Raw genomic sequence first — 20,905 nt, 5'->3', positions numbered from 1 at the left:
AAGGGAGAAAGAAGACAAACCAGCCTGGCGGGAGTTCCTGAAATGCTCTCATTGGCCACTGTACTTGATAGCTGTAGACACCTGACTTTATATTGAACAGCCCAATTATAAATGGTCCATTCTCCACTGTTACAATTGCACGTAGACGGCTCTTTCAAGCAACAAGGAAACAAAGGAAAGGAAAGGTAAGGACTTAAAACAGTTTATTATAGCATATCAGTCTGTTTGATAAAAACTTAATTTATTTCAAATCAGGCATAATATTTAGTCCCGTTAAAAGAGCACAATCAAGGATAAATGCACGCTACACATTTAAAACAACTGTTCAAAAAAGGCACCGTCAGTATCTCTAAGGAAATAGTATTATTTTTGTGGTGTCCTTATCTGAACTGATCAGTTTCAGCTAGCTATTGGAACCAATTGCGCAGCTATCCAACACACATTACACGGGTTATAACTGTTGCGGTTTCTGGCTATTGCTGCGCAACCTTTAAGATTAAGTTGTGGTAATGACCACATAATGCACATTGTCTAAATATACGTATCCTGTTATGGTATTAGGAATTGGAAGCATTATTTGGTAAGTTGATTCACCTGCCGTTCCGCCTGACGACGACAAAAATGTAGGCTATTGCGCATCTTTCTCATTTGAAATAAATCCAACGTTTTGGCACCTGTAGGACTCATACAAACTTGTTTGATAGTCTGCATTATAATTTATCCTACATTGTTTCTTACCTGTTAACAGGACTCATTCTTGAAATTATTTATGCCGGATTTTACTGAAAATATGCGATTCGTTCGTTGCATTTCCTTGTTTTCAGGAATGGAGGATTGTTTTCCTATTGCAAGGGACATCCTAAGTTATCGTGTCCCTATTGGCATGAGGACATGATGCCGGAATATCGCATTCTGCAGTTTATCATTCATTCTCCAGTGTAATTTTAGTATCTGTCGTAGAATCCAAAGTGCTACGTGACACATTGCACACTGCACACATGCTTATATACGTACTTGCAAATATGCCCTTCTACTGGGTGTCCTCTGCGAGTGTACTGCACGTACGCAAGAAGCTTATTCTTGTTGAAAATCTTTCCTTCAACAGGTCTTTTGGATGTTTTCTGCATATGGGTATTTAACTTATAGGTTTTCTTCACCATGTCTCATCAATAACCATGTATCATTGAAGCACGAAAAACAAATTACGCATTGTTATTATACCCTCTAAATGTATTATATTCATCTTCAAAGTTATATTATACTAAAGATACATGCCACAATATTTCTCATTTTAAAATACCTTTTTTTCTGAATATGACGCTATAAAACAATTAATTCAATATAATCTCATACTTTGATTTGCACTTTAATTTGATAGGCTTGGGGATTTTCAAAGTTGATCTCTGGTACCTAAACTAGAAATGTAGAGGCATGCGTGCCCGCACTACTGTACTGCCCTCATTCAGTGTTTTCAAGGGTGGGGTCACATGATTTGGACTAGATGGCAGATGAGTTCAGTTGAATCAAGGGTTTACAGTATTGTAGATACCATTAGGTTTTTATTCTCTTGCTGTGAAGACATTGACATGATTAACCTCAAAACTGATATTCTATTTACCAGGCAGTGTTTGGGGTCCATTGTTAACCACCGTTATGAAGCTTCCATAGTTGTGCTACAGAGATGTTTCGGAATTAGATATATTAATTACTATTGGGCGCATTAGTAAAATTCTCTAGGCTTGACTCCCCAGTTGAACTGCTTTTTACTCTTGTACAGGGTACCTATCAAACTTTTTTCAACCACCATGCAGTTTGTATGAATATTTCAAATAGTGTGGAATCAAATTTGGTTTGTATTTTGTTTTGCCTCTGCTTCATTGTAATCCGTTCACAATTTTTTGTGTAAAGGGAATTGTTTCATCGCAATCAATTTACAGTGAAACAATTTAATTGCGATGGCAGCTCTATAACAGACCAGGTGTTGACGAGTCCCTTTCTGGTGGGTGCTGACAGCCCTGCTCTGTGTCCTTTGACCTTTGCTCCTGTACAGATGCTGGCCTGTCGTTCGCTGGCTTGGAGGCTTCAGCGTTCAGTCTGGAGGGGTGTGTCCACCACTAGCCGTGCATGCAGCGCTGTCTCTAAAGGTGACCTCCCATACAGAACCTGTGGACTGTTCCTGTCATACAGCATCACTTCTCACCAGCACATCTGCTGCTAAAAGTGACACTGTGAAATCTAGAATTTGGCTTCAGTCAGGGGAGCATTCCCAAATGGCCTTTATTTGACAGATCTACTGAACGACAGTCATGGCTTTGGTGCAGTGTAACTGTTAAGGCTTAAGATCTGGCACTGTTCCTGTGGCACATGCGCTGTGGCTAGGCATCTTGCCCTGTGTGACAGAGATCTGACTGGCTGTGCTTGCTCTGTGTGTGGCACTGGGATAGAGGCTGGCTGAGAGCCAGCAGAGCAATAACAATCCCTGTGTGTACAGCTGAGAGTGGCTATACAGCTGACTGTCCAGCAGGGGGAGTCAGAGGACAGTATTTATTGCGTGTCCTTCCATGAACCCAGGAAGATGAAGAGGGTTTTTTTTTTAATTCACAGGAAGTAGTTGCATGAAAGCGGAAGTCATGAGTTATGAGAGATGTAGCAGATAGGGACTATTATTTACAGTGACAAACTTTTGTATCAGCTGAGAATATGGATAAATGTCTAAAGTTTGGAAATGTTATATTTGAAATCTAAATAATGCCAAGGTCAAAGTCAACAAAAGGAGTGAAAATATTTTTATTTTCTTATATTTCCACATTTCAACCAGCAACATGATATCTGGTGGTTTGCTCGGTTTACTTAATGGTTCTCATCAGTCACATTAATTGGCATCAGCAGAAAGTGGTTTCTTTCCTGTTATATGAGGAGTGCATGGCCAGTAAGTGATCTGAAACAGGCAGCCTGATCCCAGCTTATGCTCTTTTGTGATGTTGCCCCCCTAGATGCGCTCGACTGCAGCGTGCCCCAGTATACCAACCGCCCGGAAATCCCCCTGCCTCCGGTGCCGTTCGTCACGGACCTCAACGCCGAGCAGCGCAAGCTCAAGGAGAAGGAGAAAGGGATCTGGACTAATTTAACCAAGGAGGAGAAGATTGCGCGTAAGCCTCTTTCTATCATATAAACGCATTTAAAGTGCAATAAAAAAAGTTAATAAAGATGCTTTGTTTGACTAATTGAATGACAAATTAAATTTGTCATACATATATTTTTTGACTGACTTTATTAAACATTGCATGTATAATTAAAAAAAAAATTGTAATTCAATTATTCCCTTTAAATTTGGCAGCATAAAGCATAAAATTAAAAAATATCAGCGGAAACAAAAAACAGATTTCTGTACAATTTAGCCGGTAAAACAAATTTATACAGTATGATATTTATTAAAACATAATGCACAAAGGAAGATAAAAACTGAAATTCTGGGGTCTCAGTAATAATTATAATGGTCTATATAAGCCAGTGATTCTCTTCCCACAGTGGCTTTGTTGACTATGGGATTCAGGAAGTCTCATGACTTTTATTACTGGTATAATGCTGCTGGCAAATAAAAATCACGTCGCCCTCCTGAGTGATGTGCTTTAAAGGTGGATCAAAGGTTTCCTCCAATCACAGTGTACCAGTTGTTAATTAATCAAAAAGAACAATGGATAGTAATTTATGATGAAACCAGTACCTATAATTTGAGTTTGTTTTAGTCGCCCATTATGTGAATAAAGATACAACAGAATGTACAATAGAAAACATCTAGCTACAATTTGTTAACAAAGACAAAGAAGAATTACTGCAAGATATTACACTAAGCTGGCAATCCGATAGCCACCATAGACATAATCTTGGCCCTTTGATCATTGATAAAGAATCCGTATCATTAAGATGCATAAAAACTGTGGCAATGCCCAGCTCTGCATCTGCCGTGTCAGCACAACTCCCATTACACTAGTTATGCACTGTCTGGAGGCCACACCCACAAGTTGTGCAGGAGTTTTATGGTACTTGTTAGAAACAGATAAAGTCACTAACAAAGGAGTCAAGAAGTAGAACTGCATTCAAAATGATAATGTTTATTGACATTCAACCAAGCAGACTACAACAATTGGAATCAGGCCAACCGCTCTAAGGAAGGGCCAACGTCTCAAGAGGAAAACAGGCCTTATAGCTACAGGTGGCTTTTACAGGTGCACTGTGTCATCCCATGATAAGCCAGACCCCGCCCACTACGCACCTGCAAATGAAAAAAAGATAAGCTGCAACCAGGCCAAGCGGCCGTCACAGTAACTGTCTCGCATGTAACTTCAGATGTGTGGACATGATTAACCCCGGTCTTGTTATGAATGCAAATTAATGAACCAAAACGATCAATTAAAAATTGACCTTTTTCGGACAAAGCATCAGTTTGGCCTAATTCTCAATTGAGTAGCCCTTTGTGTTTTACCAAAACTACATTTTCATTTTATTCCAAGTTACAATAAAGTAATAAAATATACTGTATATAATAATGTCCTATATGACGATCATACGCTCTGATTGAAACATCCTGTACAGGAGGTGTAGAATGGCTCATTGAGAGCAAATATGACTCATTATTAGTCAGTTATTTTATTTTAATTGTTTTTATACAGTATATGCATGCGTGTTATCTACATGCCTTATATGTTATTGAATTACAGTGGTATGCAAACATTTGGGTGCCCCTAGTCAAATTTCATGTTTTGTTGAATGTTTAAGTGAAAAGAAGTTAATACAACCTCTGCAGGGTAAACATGACATATTTTCGCAAATTGTAATGCAAAATTTATTTGCTGAATTGACAATTTGAAAAATATTGTTAAATGTGGCATGTGCAAAAGTTTAGACATCCTTCCAGATCCATCCATCCATCCATCCATTTTCTATACTTGCTTATCCTGAGCAGGGTCATGGTGCTGGAACCTATCCCAGCATGCATTGGGCGAGAGGCAGGATTACACCGTGGACAGGCCGCCAATCTGTCGCAGGGCACACACACCATTCACTCACACACGCATACCTATGGGCAATTTAGGGTCTCCAATTAGCCTACCTCTATGTCTTTTGACTGTGGGAGGAAACTGGAGTACCTGGAGGAAACCCACGCATGCATGGGGAGAACATGCAAACTCCACACAGAAAGGTCCAGGCCGGGATTCCGACCCAGGACCTTCTTGCTGTGAGGCGCCAATGCTACCCCACTGCACCACCATGCCTCCCCATCCTTCCAGATGATCCATTAAAACTTTCTTTAAGTCTAAAAACTAGATGAACTCATAAGGCCTTAAATTAAGCCAGGTAAAGACAATTCATGAGCTTAATCCAAACTCTGACTCTTCTATTCTTGCAGTATGTTTTGCCTACTCTCAACAACCATGGTCCTTTACGTAGTTGACTTGAAAATAAAGATAACACATTCTAACAAAGCAAAGGAAGGCTAACAGAAGATCTAAACGCTTCCAGTATGGAATTTCCATGGTCAGAAGCATAATTAAGAAATGAACGTTAAGGGGCACTGTTGAAGAAAAAGATCTCTGGTAGAACCGCTCATAGACTGATCAGGTATACAATGCAAAACCCACCTATCACTGCAAAGGACCTGCAGAAAGGTTTAGTGACCCTGGAATAGTGGTGCACTGATCCACTGTGCAGCTTTGCTTACACAAAAACAATGCATGGAAGAGTTGTCAGAAAGAAACATTTCCTGCAATCTCATCACCAAATGAACACATTAACTCATCCACACACGGAGCATGCAGCACAACACTTGGATAAGCCAGAGATTTTTTGGAACAATGTGCTGTGGACTGATGAAACAAAAATGAATCTCTTCGGCCACAACCACCAAAGACACATTTGGAGAAAAACGGGAAGCGTCTGAAGAAAAGAACTCCCCGCCAACTATGCCGTGAAAAAGTATTCGCCCCCTTCCTGATTTCTTATATTTTTGCATATTTGTCACACTGAATGGTTTCTGATCCTGCTTGTATCGTGCTTTTGGGGTTGTGAAGCAGCCAGTGTCACAGGAAGTGTGGATGGAAGGAAGAATGGATTCAACTAAATATAAAAAAAATCATAGAAGCTAATGTCCCAGAGTCAGTGAAGAAATTGAAGCTCAAAAGAGGTTGAATATTTGACAATGATCCAAAACATACTTCAAAATCAACCATTATTTACTTAGAGGAATTAAAGATTAATGTCTTGGAATGGCTTTCATAGTCGCAGACTTTAATATTATTTAAAGTCTGTGGAGAGAATGGAAGCAACTGTATTCAGTCTGAGACCATGGGGCTCATCCTTGCACCACAACATGGTGCCTTAAGCGATCTGCAGAGGATGTGTTAACTTCTTTTCACTTGGAAAATAAACCAAACCCGCAGCTTGACCCAGGGTACCCAAACTTTTGCAGATGACTTTATGTAAGGGCTGTCAGTGTATGACTGTTCTGGCCTAATTCTAAAAAAGTTACTTATATTCATTCAGTGGCCAATGGACAGGAAGATTTTTTAAGAACAGGAAGATTCACTTCAAACTTTTCTTCTGAGGCTGTATTCTAATTCTTTTCATCTTGTGACCTTTATATAGGCTCATTTCTCAAAAGAATTTAATTTTCTTTAGCAGATTCAGCATCTGATTCAGTGGGGTTGCTCCCGTTTACATAAAAAGAGGCAATGTTAATTTTCATAACAGTAAAAAAGTAACATATTAATTTAGTGGCCAATAGACTGGATGACTTTTTATGAACAGGTAGATTCACTTTGAACTTTTCTTCTGGGACTGCATTCTAATAGATTTCATCTTGTGATCTTCATATAGGCTCATTTCTTGAAAGAATTTAATTTCCCTTTGCAGAGTCAGCATCTGATTCAATGGGGTTGCTCTCATTTGCATAAAAGAGGTCATGTTAATTTTCATAACATTAAAAAGGAACATTCATTCAGGACAGGAAGATTTTTTATGAACAGGTAGATTCACTTCAAGCTTTTCTTCTGGGACTGTATTCTAAGACATTTCATCTTGTGATCTCTATATAGGCTTATTTCTTGAAATAATTTTCTTTAGTGGATTAAGTGTGATGGATGGATTGGATGGATTTTGTGTAACTGATTCACAAATGGCACATATACTGTGGGAGGGGACTTCTGGGTAATGGAGTTCCAACTTTTAGTTTCAATATAATGGATGCTATACACAGTACACAATCAGGGCTTGTTATCTTGGTCATTTGAGCCATTCATATGTTAAAAAATAATTGCATTTGATGACCTGTCCCACATTGTTTTACTACACATTAAAATTAATGAATGAACATTGGCTAGCCTTCGCAGGATATTTTCCTACAAATGAAACAGAGTACATGCTTGCATGTCTACCACATGGTGGCAGTGGAGTATAATAGAAGTGAAAATAGTCTGCACTTTGGTAGCTACTTATCGCCATAACCTAATTAATATATGTGAAATATTTTGTGGACATGAAAAATATATGAAGGCATTTTTCAAGAGGTCTAAGGTTTTCCATGACAGCAACAATAGTTGGAAAAACAAAAATAAAAGAAAAAAGTATGAAACTATGTTTTACTCTTAGTGGTCTTTCCTTGTAGTCAACCAAATGTTGATAACATCAAAGAATAGATCCTGGTACTCACCATCATCTAGTCAATATGACTGGTAAACGTGTTGAGTAAGTAAGGTGATGTGTCTGTTAGATTGTCTGATTGCAGCAAGCAAAGGTATTTCTACTATGTTTGTATTGCAACAGCAATTACACAGTATCGCAATGTAGAGAGAATGAAACATGGGATGGGGTGTGAGTGTAGGACATGGAGCTGACGTGCCCAGGTGGGGTCATGGGGTCGGTGCCGTATTCTCTGGAAAGGGGGCATAGTGTGATATAATGGCTTGTGAGCCACACTTATAACCAGATGGTTGTAGGTTTAAATCCTTGGAGTGACACAGACGGCTTAGCCCTGGGGTAGACATCGGGGCAGTGTCCTTAAAATGGGATAGCGGTGTGGTGTGGTGGATAGGGAATTTCCACTTAGTAACCAGACAAGCAAATGTCATCCACTGGTGTTACTAAGGTCAGCTGTCAACGTATGAACACACAAGGGCTTGAGACCAGGCTGACAATAAGGCTTGCGATAACCTTTGAAAACATTCATTTTGCCTCAAGGCCAACCTTTATAATTTTCCTCTCAAATCAAATCTGATATTTCCTGCAGGGGTCATCAGCACTGTAATTAGTATATCATCAGTTACACAAATGAAAGCGCAGAAAGGAAAGTCCCCTGCCCTTTTCATCACTAGGTTGCCATAGTGAAACCTAGCTGAACCAGTCGGTTGCAAGTTCAGATCCTCTCTCTAACCTCAAGAGGGCGACTTGAACTGCTTCAGTAAAACTTCCAGTGCTGCGGACAGACAATGCGTTAAAAAATGCAAGCATCCCGACCCAGCCCGGACAGGGCCGTCAACGTGCCTGATAAATAATGCAACGGGGAGGCTTGATCGGTGATGCGCGTGTCATATCGCATAATGCAATGCGCGTCACGTCTCGCCCCAGTCTACAGGATGGCCTTCCAGCTCTCCTATGCCGAGATGGACAAGGGATCCAGCGAATGGAAGACGGTGGTGGGCGGGGTCTTTTTCTTCCTGGGCTTCACCGGGCTGGTCATTTGGTGGCAGCGGCTCTACGGTGAGTATCGCACCCGCACTCAACCACGCTGCGCTTTACTGAACTGGACTGGACTGAACCGCCTCTCCCCACCTCGGCTTGCATTCTTTAACCCGAGCAGACAGGCTTCACGTCCTGTGGCACATCTGTGACAAACTGAAGAACTGAGGCCGCTATGTCAAACCACGAGCAGGTGAAAATCTTTTAGTTCGTAGATAACACTTAATATCGAGGTCCCATCAATTAACCATCAAACAATGCATAATTAAAACATTATTAATATTTATTGCCATGCTTTTACCTGAAGTATGTCCCAAATCTGAAAATGACTTTAAGGACATATACTGCAAAATAAATCAACTAAAGCATTATAAGAAGATTTTTATTTTTGACAAGCAGTCATAAGATACTTATATGCAGTGGGTGGTTTTATGTTAAGGACTTGAAAATGTTTAACAAATGGATCATATTTTTAGTAATGATTACTTAATCATGACCTTAATGAAGGTTTTATGAGGAAACTTAATATAAGTGTTCCTGCTTTTCTCCTACCTTGAGCCATGGACAGAGTGTACTGGATGGCCTTGCTGGGTGTGTTGAAAAAGAGTCAGGTGTGAGCGCAGGCAGTGTTGAAAGAGTCAGGGGTGGGAGCTGTGAATCTTTTATAGCAAAGTCCCCAGATACGACCCCTCCCCTCACCCAGAGAGGAGTGCTCCAGTTCTGCTCTCTGCAATGCAGTCAACCGCAGTACGTGTGTTTGTCTGTGCACGTGCGCGCGTGTGTATATATGCCTGCGGGTGTATGCGTGCTTATGTGTGTGTGTGTGTGTGTGTGTCTATGGGTTGCCTCGCAGAAGTCAGTCAGACCCCCCCACCCCCCGTACTCACACACACACATACACATACACACACACACCTACACACACACGCACACACACACGTGCAGACGCTAACACACACGCCGCGAGCCCGGTGGCGCGCATGCACACGCGCGTGGACACGCCCGTCGCGCCTCGGCTCCGCACTGCGCCAGGGTGCCGCCGCATCCTTCGGAGGGAGCCGCGCGCCGGGAGAGGAGGCACAGCGGCTGCACGCGGGAGCGCGAAGAAGAGAGAGAAGAGAGGGAGAGAGAGAAAGAGGAGAAATGTCTCCGCCTTCCCGCCGCCCGAACGCGGGGAGTTTCCCGCCCCGGCGGGGCTCCTGTCAGGACTGGAAAGGAGCGGGGGGAGCGCGCGCCTCGCTGTGGGCTACTCCAGCTCTGGATCCATCTCATTAGGGCCAGGGAGCGCGCTCGTTTGATGGCAATTTAACGCGAGCGGGAGTTTAATGGGGGATAAAGTGGGATTTCAAAGTCTTCCTCGCCCGAGAGGGCGAAGGCTTGTTTCCTAGCCTTGCGTCCGAAATGCCCCGCCCTCTCGCCGAAAGAGAGAGGGGGGGGCAAACGACTTCTTTTGGCCCCCTCCCTCCCCCACCCCGGGGTTTTTTGCGGTGTGATCCGTGGCGTGGAATGCGCGGAACGTCTGATCATTCCAGAGCTGATTTTCGCGGGATTTCAGCAGTCCCGCTCCGCCGTCCCGATGCGTCGGATAATCTTTTTGATCTGCGGCGCAGGTCGGCACGTAGTTTGACGTCGAGGACGGGATCCATTTTAGGAAATTAAACGGTTTAAATGTTCAGACTTTCTAAAATAACACCCCCCCCCCAATCCCCCCACCCCCCAAAAAAAGAGTTATCTGATGTGATTCATGCACTACATCAGGGAGATGTCATCCCTGTTGTAGTGGAGTTTAAAATCTGCCACTCGTCCAGGCGCGACTCATCTCTAATCTAATCAGAGTGGAGGGGAATTAGGATGGCGCCCCAGCCCTGGGCCTCGTTAGGTAAAAATATCTCTCTGATATTTGATACCTGCGCCTCTGTGCACTGAAGCTTGTTTTCTCGTTTCACGTGTTGATCCCGCTCGCGCTCTCGCCGCCGAGATGTGATGAGAGCAGGCGCTCGCTTTCGCGCTCACGTTGTGAGCACATCTTTAACCATTCTCTTTCTCTTTGTCTCTCCGCGGGTGCTAGGATAACAGAAGTTGGTTCGCTTTTGAGGGAAGAGTTACACAATACACAGACTTTGAGGAAAGAGAGAGTGTGTACAGCATGTGTGTGTTTGTGTGTGTGTGAGTGTGTGTGTGTGTTTGTGTGTGTTTCAGAATGACTGTTAACTGTTTCGCACCACAACCAATCTGTCGTGCTTAAGTGGGCTGTGAGGCTTCGGTTTAGAACAAGCATCCATATTTAAAATAGTTGTCTTTCAATGATCCATTTGCAGTCAAAAATAAGATCAAACATGCCTACTTATTTATAATGTTTGTCACTCCTACCTCAGAGAGTTTATCTTGTCAACCATGTCGGCACACAAAGAGCTGCACTGTACATTCCCAACATACATCACTACAGAAGCAAAACTCGTGTGTTGAAATGAATATTTGACCTTTGGAGATGCTAAACTTTCCATGTGTGTAGTGACATGCTTTGTCCTCAGGAAACTGGTACCTTTCTGCTTGATGAAGACAGCAGTCGACCTTCAAGAATAAACTGGTTCTTGAAAGTAATTTTGAAAACAATATACGTTCTTCTCAGAACAGTTAGATTTTGGATTACGGGTTGAATGAGCTGATCCTGGGACCGTTTTGATTATTGTGCATATTGAGGCCATTTTATATTGCCATGTTGATTGTCTAGACCGCTGTTGGCACAGCCTACTGTGCAGTTTTATAGGACTTTGTAATGAATTGAAATGTCCTTGAAATGGTGTTATATTATAGAAGGTAAGTGTGTGAAACCTGAGCAGTGGTAACCCAAATCCCCATAGTCATTTAGTCTGGTGACACGGTCATAGAGCGGTATCTCTGGGATGCTGTCAGAGCTGCTGGGTCAGGGAGAATCAGGGGAAGCTCCAATAGTGAAGCAGTGTTACATCCAAATGACAAGTGTTCACTGAATATAACACCTGGGTCTTCTCATATACCCTTGATGGGTCACGGGATGTGCTGAAGTACTTTTGTAGATGGACTACATGTATATTTACATTTAAGAATCATCTCATACAATGCCATGAAAAAGTATTTGTCCCCTTCCTGATTTCCTCTATTATTGCATATTTGTCACACTGAATGGTTTCAGATATTTAGGCAAAATTTAATATTAGACTAAGGGAAACCGAGTAAACACAAAACACATTTTTAAAAATATTATTTCATTTATTTAATGAAAAAAGTTACCAAACACTCATATCACCCATTTGAACAAGTAAAGTTAATAACTGGTTGCACCACCCTTGACACCAATAACTGCAACCAAGCATTTCCTGTAATTTAATTTCAGTGGCCACTCCAACTCAAAATTTGTTTCTTTTCAGCCATTCAGATGTGGATTTGCTTTTGTGTTTTGGATCATTATCTTGCTGCATAACCCAATTACATTTCAACTTCAGCTCCCAGACATATGACCGGACATTCTTCTTAAGAATTTTCTGATACAGAGCAGAATTTATGGTTCCTTCAAGAATATAAAGTCGTCCAGGTCTCAAGTCAGTGAAGTATTCCCACACCATCACACTAGCACCATAATGTTACAGTATGATGTTTTTACTTGCTGCATTTACTTTATGCCAGACATAATGGGAGCAGTGTCATCCAAAAAGTTCCACTCTTGACTCATCTATTGATTTAACATTATCCCAACATGTTTGGGTTTTTTTCCCATGGCGTGCAGTAACTGGTGCCGCGGGCTATGTATGGTCACTCACTCACTCACACACGCACTCACTCACGCACTCCCTAACGGACGACCTGAGAGGGACATTTAGTAGGACACATGGGCAGGTGGTGCTACATTTAGTAGGGGTAAGCGAAACGGGACGCATGCACAGGTGGTGCTTTTTTAGCACAGCTTCATGTTCGCGTTTCGCCTACTCTGACTAAAGGAAGCACCACCTGTGCATGCGTCCCGTTTCGCCTAATCCTACTAAATGAAGCACCACCTGCCCATGCATCCTACTAAATGTCTCTCTCAGGTCGTCCGTTAGGGAGTGCGTGAGTGAGTGAGTGAGGGATACGTTACAGAGGTGACAACGTGCCATAGCTAGCTACCTATATAGTACGGAGGGAAAAATGATGGAGCTTTACAATGTCGCCAACAGTGTATGCGTGAGATCGAAAACACATTTCTCTTAGAAAAGGTAGTTTGTAGCAGTGTTGCCAACTATTTTCTATGGAAAGTAGCTAAGGCCTCCTCTAAAAGTCGCTAGAAGTCGCTAGATGATGTCATACATTAATTTGCATATGTATGACATCACCACATAATCATTTGCATATAAAAAAAACGTATGTTAAACCACGCACTGCGATAAGCATAGCGTAGGTTTTGAGTTTCCCTGCCCTCCAATGACGTTGGCCGAGCTGCGTTATATCTCTTAGATCTGTAGAACATCTACTTCCGTGTAATTACAGCAGCTGATTCTGATTCTACATACGTCAATCATTACTTTTATAAACGTGGGCAATGCTAGAGCACTAGGAAAGGCAGACGTGATGTCATTCACAAATCGGTGAAAGGTGATTTTTGCTGTTGCTCGACAATGAGAATGGAGGTTGCCAAAGTTGCGAGAAGTCGCCAAATTTGTCACTAGTCGCTAGATAGGCACGACGGTTTCGTGCTTGTTTGCAAATATGCGACTAAGATAGATGTTTCTCTTGGTTAGCAGTGGTTTCCACCTTGCTGCTCACGCATGAATCCTATATTTTCTCGGCCTCTTTCTCATTGTGGAGTTATGAGCACTGACCTTAGCTGAGGCCTGCAGTTCTTTGGATGTTTTTCTGGGATTTTTAGTGGCTTCATGGGTGAGTTGTCACTGTGTCCTTAAAGAAATTTTGTCAGGCTAACTACTCCTGGGAAGATTCACTACTGTTTCAAGTGTTCTCCATTTGGAGATAATAATAAGAATAAATAAATAAATAAAATAAATAAAACTGCTTTGTAACATACAGACTGATATATTTCAACACATTTTTTATTTTTTCTTCTGGAATTTCCTTTGATTGTGGCATAGTGTGCTTGTAGAAACTTTGTGGTGGCTACTTCACTCTGATGGAAAGGCTCAATATGAGTGAGGTTTAGATAGGGCTGGCTTCAATCAAGCCTGGCTGTGTTGAATCAGCTGAATCTAATTATCAATTAAATGTGGTTAATTGGTTGACTGAGTAACTAAAACAGCAATTACTTTTTCACATGGGTGGTGTGGGTGTTTAATGACTTTGTTCATTAAATAAATTAAATAATACTCTTAAAAATGTGTTTTGTGTTTACTCAGGTTCCCTTTGTCTAATATTACACGTTATGTAAAGATCTGAAACCATTAATTGTAACAAATATGCAATAATAGATGAAATCAGGAAGGGGGCAAATAATTTTCAACACTGTACAGTATGTGTTGTGTGGGGATGTCAGAAGAGGTGTATTGGGGGGTTGCATGTTCTCTTGTGTGACTGTTATATGAAAGTGTCTTATCCTGTAACATGCTTGTGTGTATCTTTGTGGGTGTGTGCATACGGGAAATGCATTTATGTGTTTTCGTATAAATGTGGGAGCATGTTTATGTTTGTGTATGTGTGTGGAGCATCTCTACAGATGTGCAGTGAATGCTGGTGTACATGTGCAGATGTGCAGTGAATGCTGGTGTACATGTACTCAGCACAGACTAAATGATCCAGGGGCTCAGGCCTCCATGATATGACACGCTACTGGGGTTACACCTGTGACTGAGACACGTCTGTACTCTCCTCTCCACCCATCCCCTCTCCTTTCCTCTCCTCTCCTCCCATCCCCTCTCCTCTCCTCTCCTCTTGTCCCCTCTCCTCTACTCTCCTCTTTTCCCCTCTCCGCTCCTCTCCCACAGTGTTTGGCGATGTGCCCCACACCCTATCAGATGAGTGGGTGGCGCAGCAGACACAGAGAATTCTTGACATGAGGATGAACCCTGTCCATGGCGTGGCCTCACAATGGGACTATGAGAAAAAACAATGGAAGTAGACTTGATGTGCAGGGTCAGGCACTACACGACAATAGGGGTAGGGACCCCTGGCCCTAGGGCGTTTAAGTCACAGTGAGATGCTGTGACCCTCTGACCACTGTTTTCAAAATGTTGTGAAGTCTCAACATTACCACTCTGTAAGCTGACATAAAGTAACACTTGAAAAAAAAATCTCCTGTGTGCGTGTCTTTCTGGCGACGCAATGAAACACAGTAATGAAAAATACAGTTATATGTCCAAAAGTATGTGGCCACCTGACATCCAACATCTCATCCAAAGTTATGGGCATTAATATGGAGTTGGTCCACCCTTTGCTGCTACAACAATCTCTACTCTTCTGGGAAGGCTTTATACAAGGTGTTGAAGCATTGCTGGAGGGATTTGCTTCCATTCAGCCAGAAGTGCATTCGTGAGGTTAGGCACTGGTTAGATGATTAGGCCTGGCTCGCAGTTGGCATTCCAATTGATCCCAAAGGTGTTTGATGGGGTTGAGGTTAGGGCACTGTGCAGGCCAGTCAGGTTCTCCCACACTGTTTTCGACAAAACCATTTCTATATGGACCTTGTTGTGTGCCCAATGACATTGTCGTGCTGAAACAGAAAAGGGTCTAGCCCAAAATGTTGGGGAAGCACAGAATAGTCTAGAATGTCTCTGAATGCTGTAGCATTAATAGTTGCCTTCACCGAAACTAAGGGGTCTAGCCCAAATCATGAAAAACAGCCCCAGACCAAGGGGTGTCCAGATAATTTTCATCATTTAGTGTAAGTGTTCTGTTTATTATTGCTTATGAGAGTGAGAGTATTTCCACTTGAGAGGATGCAGGTAGTGAACAAAAATGGAAATGTTAAAGTCCTTTCACAGGGTATTGGGCCTCCACTGTTTTTTTTTCTGACCCTGGTTACTAAAATTCACCCAGGTGGAAATTTGGAGTCGGCAGACTTACCCCCATACTTACGTGTTCTTCCCTGCGCTTTCAATGAATGTATGGATCAGAATCCTAGAGTATGTAACTATGGTATTATTAGCTATAGTAAACCTTTAGCTTCAGCTTTGAATCTATCTTGTTCCATTTATGTTCACTACCCATGCTTAGGAATAATGATAATAATAATACGGAAGAGACGAATGATAATACACTATTTATGTGGCACTGTTTATGTGAAAAGCACTCTGACATTATATGAATAAATGACATTTTATTTGACTGAATGGACGTCACCTTGGATACAGAAGAGCAAGTGGCGTGTAAGTAATAAAATCCACTGAAAAACAAAACGGTGGGCTCAAGCTGCCTCAGTGCGTGTCGTCGCCTAGGGAATCTGTTGACTATTGATGCAGCGCTGTGTACCGTGAGGTCACATTAAGGGTCTCGCACACCACAGCCTTCGCTTTTTTTTAGAGCTAATAAAGAAGGTAGTGAACAGACTTCTTCACAATCTGCACGTTAAACGTTAAAAAAAAAAAAACGAAAGCAAACTTGGGCAGGTTCTTCAGTGACAGGTGCGTTGGACACCTGGGGCCCCTAACTTTCTATCTGATTAGGTCCTTCACACAGCGTCGGACCAGTGTGTCACACGCTCCAAGCGCCAAGGGACTCTGGCAAGCAGGAGTTTTAGGTCCTTCCCAAATGAGCAGTGACTGAATACTTTAGGCACACAGACACATAGGTCTAGCACAGCTTAATGACAGATCTGGTGAAGTGATTAAAGGAGTCAGTGCAGCTGTCTGAAGACGAACACAACTTCACCCAGTCAGAGTGCAAAGGCTCTCATGATTTATGAATTTTAGAAAAACATTTTCTTTGGTGCCTCGGTGACTGTTGCTCCTGCGTTTTCCTTGATTTTTACCCAGCTTGACATCAAGCAGATGAACTCACCTCATCGTCAGCTGTCCAAACCACCTGTCTGACTAAAGCAGTGACACAGCCCTTATGTAACAGTCAGACACCAGGGTGCAACATAGTGAGTCACAAATGATAAATGACTTAAGCTGACAGCAAACATGTATAATCATTCATACGATTCACTTTTTATAATGTGTGTATGCACTCACAGTGATGTTTGGAATACAGAAATGGTTTATGAGACACGGCGTGGAGTAATTCTTAAGGGGCCACGTTTCCTGAGTCATGCAAGGCTGTCTCACATCCCACATTAAACAATTCCCTTGCTCTCAGATGGCAATCTGATTAGATTGGTCCTATCAGGCGGGTGTGCTTCCTTTTTAGAGGAGGACAGCAGTGCTAAGTGGTCCGTGGGTTGAGGGATTGTGCTCTATTGGATGCTGGCTGGATCCCAGGACTCTTCTGCCACGCCCTTGATATTGGAGAAGTGCTGCTGTGTTGCGTCGTATCAGAGAAGCGATCGAGTTTTCCAGACACAATGCGATGTGTTCACATGTGTGCCTCTTCCTGCTCTGTTTGGGGTAATTGAGCATGTTCTGTTGCTACAGTTGAGCATGCTCTGTTGTTGCAGTTGAGCGTGCTCAGTTGGGGCAGTGGGGTGGCTAAGGTTGTCGTCCCAGGTGGGGCTCTGCCATCATAACCTTGAGCATGATGCTTAATCTGAATTGCTTTATACCCAGTTGTACTAAGACATAAAAAGAGATGTCAACTGTGTGCCCTGTGACTGACTGGTGACCTGTCCAGGGTGTATTCCTGCCGCTCGCCAATGCATTCTTGGGTTTGATAATAGATAGGTGGATGGATGGATGGATGGATGATGTCAGCTGTGTAAGTCATTTGGGCTGACTGATACATGCTTTCATGTAGTAGTACATAATCAGTTGGTTAAGTCTGTGTAGAATCTCAGTAATCTCAGTCCAGTTTGACTCTCAAACAGAACAGAACAGACTGGAGGAGCCCCTCAGGGATCTCCTGGTTGTGACCTCACTGTCCAAACCCCTCCTTTTACCAGTCCAACAACAAATGGTTTGAGTAATTGCTGGACCTGGACTCATTATTAGAAGACCGTAGGCTCAAATTCCAATCTCCAAATTATCTGGTTTATCTCAGGAAATATCCAGCCAAGTAAGAAATATTTCCAAGTAAGAAAATGTCAAGAAAATGAAGTCATAATGCTTCAGATAAAGGCGCATGTGTTACCTTCAGCGCAGTTAATTTCCTGCCACTTTCATCGTGGCTTTTCCTTTTCGATAAAAGCAAAAATAAAATGTTCCCTGACAGCTTTCTCCACCCCAGAAATGAAAATAAAGGTTTTTTTATTTTTATTTTTCCCACTGTCATCAAATACAGATCCTGCTGAATGCCACAGCAGCCAACAGAACAAGCAATTACCGAGCAACGCAAACAGCAGCCCCACCAGCACAACTGCCTTATAAAAAACCCACAAGCATTTTCTCTTGAAAGTCTGATCACGATTTAAAATTCTCCTTCTTCCCAAAGCTCCTCAAATATTTTATACATTGAAAGTCGGGTTGGCGAACGGACCGGACTCAAATTAAAGTGAAGCCACGGCTCTCCCCCGAGACACGCTTTCGCTTCGCGTGTCTTCCCACCGCTCGCTTTCCGCGGCCGGACTCTGCCGTGGCCGCCGCTCGCAGGAAGGGTTTAAACGAGCGCAGTTTGGACGAGGAGGCCCTTCGGCGGGACCAAAGCAATCAGACCTCGCCCCTGGGCGACAGTGCGGCGCTCATCGCCCTTAACGACACCGGCAGCCTTGGAGAGCGAGAGCGCGGCTGACAGCGGAGCGCATCAGAGCCGCTTTGAAGCCGCCGAGCGCCGCGGCGGCGTTCGCCCGCGCTCCCCGTCCTCCTCCCCGTCCTCCTCCCGCACTACTGTCAGAATAAGAATCGCTCATTTTCTCCAAGGCTGAACTACCACCGCATACACATCGTGTGCTGTTGGAGACAGTATCAGGTTAAAGGGACTTTTTCTGGTGATTCCTTGTGGAAAACGGCTAACATTACACGCAGTATCCCCAGGTGGTAGTTTACACGGCGAAATTAGACCTGCATATATTCCCACAGCTTATGAAATTCTGTGTGTGTTCCCGACGCCCCAAACGGCAAAAAGAGCAGGTTCCTTTAGTTAAACAGATGAGAGGCGGAACATTCCCATGTTGGCTCCTTTTGCGAGTCTCTCCAGCAGGGGGTGGCTGGGGGGTGGGCGGGGGGGGGGGGTGGCGGAGGCGAGAGAAGAGGGGCTTTGCTCATTTACTTCTCTTCCAAGCAGGTGGCACTCCTGGGACCCCCACAGCGTTGACTCTCCCTCCTGTGATGCTTTATGACACATTGTTACGTTATGTTACGTTATTTTCTTCAGGTTAGCACATGTCCGCACCCTTGGCCAACTTACGCTCAAGGGCAATGGCAGCAGCGCATCTGTGAATAAACCCACAGACTCCTGGTAGGAAGCCTGTCTTCTCATACTGCAGACACACACCATTCCCCCCTTTGAGCAGCGAGACCCTCACCGGGAGCTCGGCGGGGTGCCTTATGGCCTGATGCATGCTAATTCCATTGCTTTCCACAGCATTACCTGCAGCCCGAATGGCTTCTCAGAGGACTCTGCAATTCAATTAAGTCAGTTAAGACTGTAAGGAAGAGTAACGACGGGAACGGGCTGTTCAGCTCATCTAGGTTCTGTATACCACCAGTCAGGAGGCGGTTTTACCACTGTGCTGTTTGGTCTTGGAGAAACATCCTTCCCAAGGTCATCAGGTGTCACCGAATCCAATTAGAGCCCGGCTGACAGCGGTGACAGAAGGCTGCAGACTTTTTTCTGTTTGGTGAAAAAGCATTTGTGTAAGGGTTATTAATGCTGAGTTAAGACAGACTCTGGAGTATCTACGCCAAGCCAGAACTATTCAGGTCAATGTCTGCACAGCTAGTGTGCTTGGGTTTGGCACTAAGTGAATATGTTGAGTTGATGCATAAGTTGATATGTTTCAGCCTGTCAGAGCCTTATTTTATTAACCCTGGTTTGTGTCAGGGTACACTGAATTGATGCCGGAAGAGCTAGCAGAGCTGTCTCTATCTCTCACTCTCTCTCACGCACAAACACAGTTTTAGAGAAATAAGCATATTTAGACATATGCTTTATCATTTTTTGTGAATTCATGAATTAGAATTTATCTGAGTTTTGTTTTTGTCTATACATTACAACACCCCTGAAGTAGAGAGATTTCAGCTCAGGAAACTGGAGGGTTTTAACAGCGCGCCCCCCCCCCCCCCCCAACCCCCCCACCCCACCCTGTGAGTTTGCAATAAGCCTAAAAGAGGTTTATAATTGTGAATCTTGCCTTTTTGTAACTGCATATTTAGTTACGGGGTGTGGGCAAGCACTCTTACCTGTGGAGAAACAGGGAGCGATTTCTTCTCAGTGTTGAGAGGAAAACATTAAGGCCATACAGACACAGGGTACTGAAAAGCGTATTGTACATTATGGCTGTCGTAAATATACAAGTTTGATGATGTGTTTTTCTTTTTTTCTCTTGGGTTTGGATGTACAACACCTTTCCTGGACAGCCAGTTTGAATGTTGGTCTTTTATAACCAATTCTAATCTTTAAACCAGGGTATCCAAACTTATCTGAAAAGGGCTGGTGTGTGTGAAGGTTTTTGTTCTAGCCCAGTGCTAAAACACCTGATTCTAGTGGTCAAGGTCTTGATTGTAGACTAGAATTAGTTGAATTAGTTGAAATATTGGACTACCCTGCTTTAGGCATAGTTGCATATGACAAACGATTAAACCAGTATTGGTATACAGTAAAATGTCCATTGTTAATTCAACTCTTAACAGATAAAATTTGCTCCCACATTCCAGAGTGGGACCTAATGTTATCTGTTAAGAGTTGAATTGACACTGTTAAGAGTTTAATTAACACTGGATACTGGTTCAGTCCTTTGTCATACCAGAAGAAAAAGGTCTCATGATTTATCTTTATTAAACAAATCAAATTATGATTGACTTAATTTAATCATTGAGAGCAGAAATTGGCATGACATCTCAAAACACACTCTTTGTGTACCCCTGCTCTAATGTGTACAATGGAATTTTCTGGATGCTTACTTGATGAAATAATGCATCTTTATTACAAATTATAAATATTTGAAGGTATCTAGACTGATTCTATA

The 20,905-nt window shown here is 42.8% G+C and overlaps 1 protein-coding gene across 3 annotated transcripts; it reads left to right on the top strand.

Moving 5' to 3' along the window:
* The first annotated feature begins 36 nt into the window (after positions 1-36).
* On the top strand, positions 37-14,990 carry LOC135253371 (cytochrome c oxidase subunit 4 isoform 1, mitochondrial). Of its 3 annotated transcripts, none has more exons than XM_064332571.1 (5): positions 37-185; positions 2,051-2,144; positions 2,994-3,149; positions 8,620-8,751; positions 14,676-14,989. In XM_064332571.1, the coding sequence occupies exons 2-5, from the start codon at positions 2,051-2,053 to the stop codon at positions 14,807-14,809; spliced, it is 516 nt and encodes a 171-aa protein (XP_064188641.1). In that variant the 5' UTR covers positions 37-185; the 3' UTR covers positions 14,810-14,989. The 3 variants fall into 3 exon arrangements, with proteins under 3 accessions (XP_064188641.1, XP_064188640.1, XP_064188642.1); XM_064332570.1 differs by having other exon boundaries at positions 97-180; positions 14,676-14,990; XM_064332572.1 differs by lacking the exon at positions 37-185 and adding an exon at positions 464-580.
* The last annotated feature ends 5,915 nt before the right edge of the window (positions 14,991-20,905 follow it).

Source organism: Anguilla rostrata, chromosome 4 (assembly GCF_018555375.3).
Source record: "Anguilla rostrata isolate EN2019 chromosome 4, ASM1855537v3, whole genome shotgun sequence".
Taxonomy (NCBI): Eukaryota; Metazoa; Chordata; class Actinopteri; order Anguilliformes; family Anguillidae; genus Anguilla; species Anguilla rostrata.
The sequence above is the reverse complement of the archived record's forward strand: the minus strand, read 5'-3'. Positions and strand labels throughout refer to the sequence as shown.

Bases quoted from the DNA above. Each gene is read 5' to 3' on its own strand.
- LOC135253371 (XM_064332570.1), top strand. From the start codon at position 112: ATGGTCCATTCTCCACTGTTACAATTGCACGTAGACGGCTCTTTCAAG. The intron at 181-2,050 runs GAAAGGTAAGGA...GCTCCTGTACAG, and splicing joins AACAAGGAAACAAAGGAAAG to ATGCTGGCCTGTCGTTCGCT. The intron at 3,150-8,619 runs GTAAGCCTCTTT...GTCTCGCCCCAG, and splicing joins CAAGGAGGAGAAGATTGCGC to TCTACAGGATGGCCTTCCAG.